This window comes from Neoarius graeffei, chromosome 2, assembly GCF_027579695.1.
Source record: "Neoarius graeffei isolate fNeoGra1 chromosome 2, fNeoGra1.pri, whole genome shotgun sequence".
NCBI classification, from domain to species: Eukaryota; Metazoa; Chordata; class Actinopteri; order Siluriformes; family Ariidae; genus Neoarius; species Neoarius graeffei.
The window spans coordinates 83,230,238-83,236,735 of record NC_083570.1 but is presented as its reverse complement, the minus strand read 5'-3'; the positions used below and the strand labels follow the sequence as shown (position 1 = coordinate 83,236,735).

Sequence of the window (6,498 nt, the reverse complement as noted above, 5' to 3'; positions counted from 1 at the left end):
TTATATTGTCTGAGTGTTTAGTCCTGTGTGTAGTTCTTATCTAGTGTTTACACTGTTTATATTGTCTGAGTGTTTATGTCTAGTTCCTATCTAGAGTGTTTATACTGTTTATATTGTTGCTTGTTTTTTTTTTCAATTATTGTATTTTTATTTATTGCATTGCCTGTTTGCACCGTGGGTCAGAGAGGGACTGAAATTTCATCTGTGCTGTATGTCGAGCATGTATAGCATATTTGACAATAAAGTGGACTTGACTTGACTTGATTATGGTGTTGTTGTTTAGTTTAGAAATTATTTTCTCCTTTTAGCTAAAGAGAGTAAACAATGGTCGGCTATTTTAAGAACTAGGAAAACCTTTTAAAGTTGTTTTTTTTAAACGTGTTTATCAAGACTAACTTGAAAATGGAAAAGAAGAAAGAAAAGCGCAGGGGTGTGTGAGGCTATAAAGTGCTTGACGATGAAAATGAGGGGCTCTGAGTTTGACGTCAGTAAAGAGAAATTGCCTGTATAAATATAGGGCTTGGCCAGTCACTGTCACGTCTCCGAGCTTCTGAACGGCCACAATGCCAAATTCAACCAGTTCCACTTCCTCCACCAAAAGCATGAGGAGAGCTGGCTCTGAACTGGAGCGCTCCGACTCCATCACGGTAAGCTCAGAGGCTTTTATCTCTACAACTTAGCAGCAAGTCATAGATTTACCTGTGTTATTCTGATTTACAGTTATAATGGAGCATAAGGCAGTGATCCACAGCTGTGCTGAAATCTAACTGATGCGCCACGGGTTTGTGCGCGCTTTGGAGATGGGCATCATTTCCACCCAAAGCGCACAGGGTCAAGATAAAACTGTTCAGAAAAAAAAAAACCCAAAAAACATAGGGAAACTTCTGACAACATTAAAACACCACCATCATCACCATCATGCTGGGTATTGGACTGGGTTTCTCAAAGACACCACAGCACAGAAATCAGCATTAGGTTATTCCATGGTGATGGACAATTTCTCCAAGCGACACTCTCAGAAAAAAAAGGAGTTTCATTTTGAACCTTTAGTATGTCTTTTATCTAGAAATGTGCATATGTTGTATATTTAAAGCTTTCCTTTAAAAGATAATTATAGACCTTAAATATATTTTTTTAAGATACACAAAGATAAAATAGTTTCCCATACTGGATATACACATCCAGACACCATTTCAGACAAAGTATTTACTTTAGAACAGGCATGTCCCATCCCCATCCCATGCATCAACCCCATATATGCCCCCCGTGTGTGTATGTGTGTGTATGTGTGTGTGTGTGTTAGTAAAATCTAACAATTTTGACCTTGTGGGGACATTTGATTGGTCCCCACAAGGAAATTGCTTGTGTGTGTGTGTGTGTGTTTAAACAAAAATGATAGATAGATAGATAGATAGATAGATAGATAGATAGATAGATAGATAGATAGATAGATAGATAGATAGATAGCCAAAAAGTTTCCTTTTCATTACTGAGGTTAAGGTTAAATTTCGGTGCAGGCACAGCATTAATTAACTGCAATAATAATTATGTTAGTGGAAGGTCCTCACAAGGATAGTGAGACAAACGTGTGTGTGTGTGTGCGCGCATACTTTGCGGCAGTCTCAGCGCTTTGTAGGGCGCAGGCAGAGTCTGATCGAGGACGCACGGAAGGAGAGAGAAGCGGCGGAAGCGGCGGCAGCGGCGGAGGCCAACGAGCACATCGTGTTTGAGGAGGAAGGACGGAAAAGCACTGATCAACCTCTTCTTCACCCTGAGAGGCTCCAAAGGTCCGTCCCTCTCTCGCACTCTCAAGGTCTTCGAGGTAGGTAAAGCTCTGTATAGCATTTCCCTCTTTTCATTAAACCCCAAAATAAAAACCTGTGCAAGGAAACTTTATTCATCATGGTGTTTTGTGTAGAGAGCTGGACGTTAGGCTTTGTGTAGAATACAAAATACCTACTGTTCAGAAGTCTCATAGGCACATGTAGAAAAATGCTGTACAGCAAAGATGCCTTCAAAAGTAATGAAATTAAATGTTTCTACATTAAAAAAAATACTATAAAGAGCAGTAAACAGTAAGACATGAAACAAAGTTAATGTTTGGTCTGACGACCCTTTAGTCTCAGGTACAATTTGTACAGATTTATAATGAAATGAGGTCTAAGTTTCACTGAGCATCTTGTAACAGACACAGTTCATCTGGACACTTTGTCACACTTGCTTCTTATTTGTGCAGCAAAATCCACCAGCCTTCATTATTATTATTATTATTATTATTATGTCTGAAAAGGGCGGCACGGTGGTGTAGTGGTTAGCGCTGTCGCCTCACAGCAAGAAGGTCCGGGTTCGAGCCCCGTGGCCGGCGAGGGCCTTTCTGTGCGGAGTTTGCATGTTCTCCCCGTGTCCGTGTGGGTTTCCTCCGGGTGCTCCGGTTTCCCCCACAGTCCAAAGACATGCAGGTTAGGTTAACTGGTGACTCTAAATTGACCGTAGGTGTGAATGTGAGTGTGAATGGTTGTCTGTGTCTATGTGTCAGCCCTGTGATGACCTGGCGACTTGTCCAGGGTGTACCCCGCCTTTCGCCCGTAGTCAGCTGGGATAGGCTCAGCTTGCTTGCGACCCTGTAGAAGGATAAAGCGGCTAGAGATAATGAGATGAGATGAGATAAAGAGCAGTAAACAGTAAGACATGAAACAAAGTTAATGTTTGGTCTGACGACCCTTTAGTCTCCGGTACAATTTGTACAGATTTATAATGAAATGAGGTCTAAGTTTCACTGAGAATCTTGTAGAAACAGACACAGTTCATCTGGACACTTTGTCACACTTGCTTCTTATTCGTGCAGCAAAATCCATCAGCTTTCATTATTATTATTATTATTATGTCTGAAAAGGGCGGCACGGTGGTGTAGTGGTTAGCGCTGTCGCCTCACAGCAAGAAGGTCCGGGTTCGAGCCCCGTGGCCGGCGAGGGCCTTTCTGTGCGGAGTTTGCATGTTCTCCCCGTGTCCGTGTGGGTTTCCTCCGGGTGCTCCGGTTTCCCCCACAGTCCAAAGACATGCAGGTTAGGTTAACTGGTGACTCTAAATTGAGCGTAGGTGTGAATGTGAGTGTGAATGGTTGTCTGTGTCTATGTGTCAGCCCTGTGATGACCTGGCGACTTGTCCAGGGTGTACCCCGCCTTTCGCCCGTAGTCAGCTGGGATAGGATCCAGCTTGCTTGCGACCCTGTAGAAGGATAAAGCGGCTAGAGATAATGAGATGAGATGAGATAAAGAGCAGTAAACAGTAAGACATGAAACAAAGTTAATGTTTGGTCTGACGACCCTTTAGTCTCCGGTACAATTTGTACAGATTTATAATGAAATGAGGTCTAAGTTTCACTGAGAATCTTGTAGAAACAGACACAGTTCATCTGGACACTTTGTCACACTTGCTTCTTATTCGTGCAGCAAAATCCATCAGCTTTCATTATTATTATTATTATTATGTCTGAAAAGGGCGGCACGGTGGTGTAGTGGTTAGCGCTGTCGCCTCACAGCAAGAAGGTCCGGGTTCGAGCCCCGTGGCCGGCGAGGGCCTTTCTGTGTGGAGTTTGCATGTTCTCCCCGTGTCCGCGTGGGTTTCCTCCGGGTGCTCCGGTTTCCCCCCACAGTCCAAAGACATGCAGGTTAGGTTAACTGGTGACTCTAAATTGACCGTAGGGTGAATGTGAGTGTGAATGGTTGTCTGTGTCTATGTGTCAGCCCTGGATTGACCTGGCAACTTGTCCAGGGTGTACCCTGCCTTTCGCCCGTAGTCAGCTGGGATAGGCTCCAGCTTGCTTGCGACCCTGTAGAAGGATAAAGCGGCTAGAGATAATGAGATGAGATGAGATAAAGAGCAGTAAACAGTAAGACATGAAACAAAGTTAATGTTTGGTCTGACGACCCTTTAGTCTCCGGTACAATTTGTACAGATTTATAATGAAATGAGGTCTAAGTTTCACTGAGAATCTTGTAGAAACAGACACAGTTCATCTGGACACTTTGTCACACTTGCTTCTTATTCGTGCAGCAAAATCCATCAGCTTTCATTATTATTATTATTATTATTATTATTATGTCTGAAAAGGGCGGCATGGTGGTGTAGTGGTTAGCGCTGTCGCCTCACAGCAAGAAGGTCCGGGTTCGAGCCCCGTGGCCGGCGAGGGCCTTTCTGTGTGGAGTTTGCATGTTCTCCCCGTGTCCGCGTGGGTTTCCTCCGGGTGCTCCGGTTTCCCCCACAGTCCAAAGACATGCAGGTTAGGTTAACTGGTGACTCTAAATTGACCGTAGGTGTGAATGTGAGTGTGAATGGTTGTCTGTGTCTATGTGTCAGCCCTGGATTGACCTGGCAACTTGTCCAGGGTGTACCCCGCCTTTCGCCCGTAGTCAGCTGGGATAGGCTCCAGCTTGCCTGCGACCCTGTAGAAGGATAAAGCGGCTAGAGATGATGAGATGAGATTATTATTATGTCTGAAAAGTGTCTCTTTTGTAATATGCTGCTTTCGTTAGTGACTGAATTATACATTCTCAGGTAATATAAAAAATGTATAATTTTATAATGATATAATTTTTCACTGTCCTCAAAGGTGTATGTGCATGCAATCAGCTGTTCACAAACTGTATGAGAATGCTTCTCATATTATTCACAGACATTTGAAGCCAAGATGCACCATCTTGAGACCAGAGTGAGCTGTAAACCCAAAGATGGCTCACAGGACTTGGAATATTTTGTGCGCTGTGAAGTTCATGTGTCAGATGTAAATACTCTCGTCAGTTCCTTGAGAAGGATTGCAGATGATGTCAGAACCTCTAAAGAAGTGAAATGTAAGCTCTTTGCATTTGTATGCTATTTCAGACTACATTTTAATATTATACTTTTAGGACTACAGTTGAAATGCTTTATAATAATGTGTTATATATTCGTTTGACCATTCCATCTTCCCAAGTTCACTGGTTCCCAAAGAAAATTGCAGAACTGGATAAATGCCATCACTTGGTGACTAAATTTGATCCAGATTTGGATCAGGATCATCCTGTGAGTAGATTTAGCTTTGTTATGTGTGATGATAACTCTCATAGCACCCTAAAAGACCTTTAAGCCACAAGTTCTTTCCTGTAGGGATTCACAGACCCTTTGTACAGAAAACGACGGAAACTGATTGGGGATATTGCTTTCAAATATAAGCAGTAAGTCGAGACTAAACCATAGCTATTGTCATACTTTTACCCTGTGTTTTGTAGTATATGAATTTGATTAATTTAGAAAATACAATTTTTTTTTTCCAGTGGGGAAACCATTCCAAGGGTGGAGTACACACAAGAGGAAATTGAAACTTGGTATGTGTGGCAAAATAGACATTTAAGCCAAGACTGTGCCATTAAATATGCACATATATTGTTTCTCCAGTGCAATGTTTCTAGATAAATTGATTTGTTACAGTTTGATTTTACTCCATGGCAGCATGCTGCTTTAACTCAATCACTGTCAGAAACAGGCTGTGCAACTTAAAGTGAATTGGTTTACACAGTACAAATCAGGTCAACCTGCTTGACCATGCATTATGTTAGCATGTTTTCTGTGTCTGTAATTTTTTAAATTTGATATGGAAATTTAATTATGGACTGGCTTGCACCTGTGGTAAGACAAGTGGCAGCTGTTAAGTCAAATGTTTTTGTGAGCATTACATACGTCATATTCTGACCTTGGATTCTAAATGTAATTTGTGTGTGTGTGTGTGTGTGTGTGTGTGTGTGCGTGTGTTGACAGGCGAGAGGTCTACAATACTCTCAGAGATCTGTACACCACCCATGCGTGTAATGAGTATTTAGAGGCTTTTAGGCTGCTGGAGAAACACTGTGGTTACAGTCCTAATAGCATCCCTCAACTCGAGGACATCTCGCGCTTTTTGAAAGGTATTGAGCAGATTATCACAACTTCTTGTTATGAAATAGCCTCAAAGTTTCTTCGTTTTGCCCATATAAAGACTCCATATTGGTCATGAAATTGAAATATAAAGTATGCCAACTCATTAAAGCTAAAATTAAACATCACTGTATTTACAGTTGAGTGCAAATGTGTTCATACTGTAGGCTTATGAGCTTTAGTGGATTTTCCAGATGTTCTCTCATTATCACAAGTTATTATTAGCATACTGTATTAATATTGGGGTAAAAAAAAAAAATCTGAATGTATGTCCACCCTTGGTTTGTATATCTGCTTCCATATAGCCCCTGTATGCATATTATTCTAGACATATCTGTTATAATTCATATTTATAATTTATGGATAGTTCTTCGGTAATGGAATTACATTCACAGTAAAATGTGGTAACTTTTTTAGTTGCAGTACTCAAGATAATGGCAGTAAATAAAAATTTCACAGTGTATATGGGGTATCTTTTGACCCTAAAAAAGCATAGAAAATTTGGCTGTGTTTAACTCTGGACGCAAAATCTTTTATGAGGAAAGAAAAGTC

General features: G+C 41.4%; 1 protein-coding gene across 1 annotated transcript in view; it reads left to right on the top strand.

Annotated features, from left to right (window-relative positions):
• The first annotated feature begins 563 nt into the window (after window positions 1-563).
• Window positions 564-6,498, top strand: part of th (tyrosine hydroxylase) — a 30,204-nt gene continuing 24,269 nt past the window's right edge. Inside the window, 8 exon segments of the mRNA XM_060910083.1 lie at window positions 564-647; window positions 1,621-1,734; window positions 1,736-1,822; window positions 4,673-4,847; window positions 4,970-5,058; window positions 5,143-5,210; window positions 5,310-5,360; window positions 5,791-5,936. Coding sequence (XP_060766066.1) covers window positions 564-647; window positions 1,621-1,734; window positions 1,736-1,822; window positions 4,673-4,847; window positions 4,970-5,058; window positions 5,143-5,210; window positions 5,310-5,360; window positions 5,791-5,936 — 814 coding nt within the window.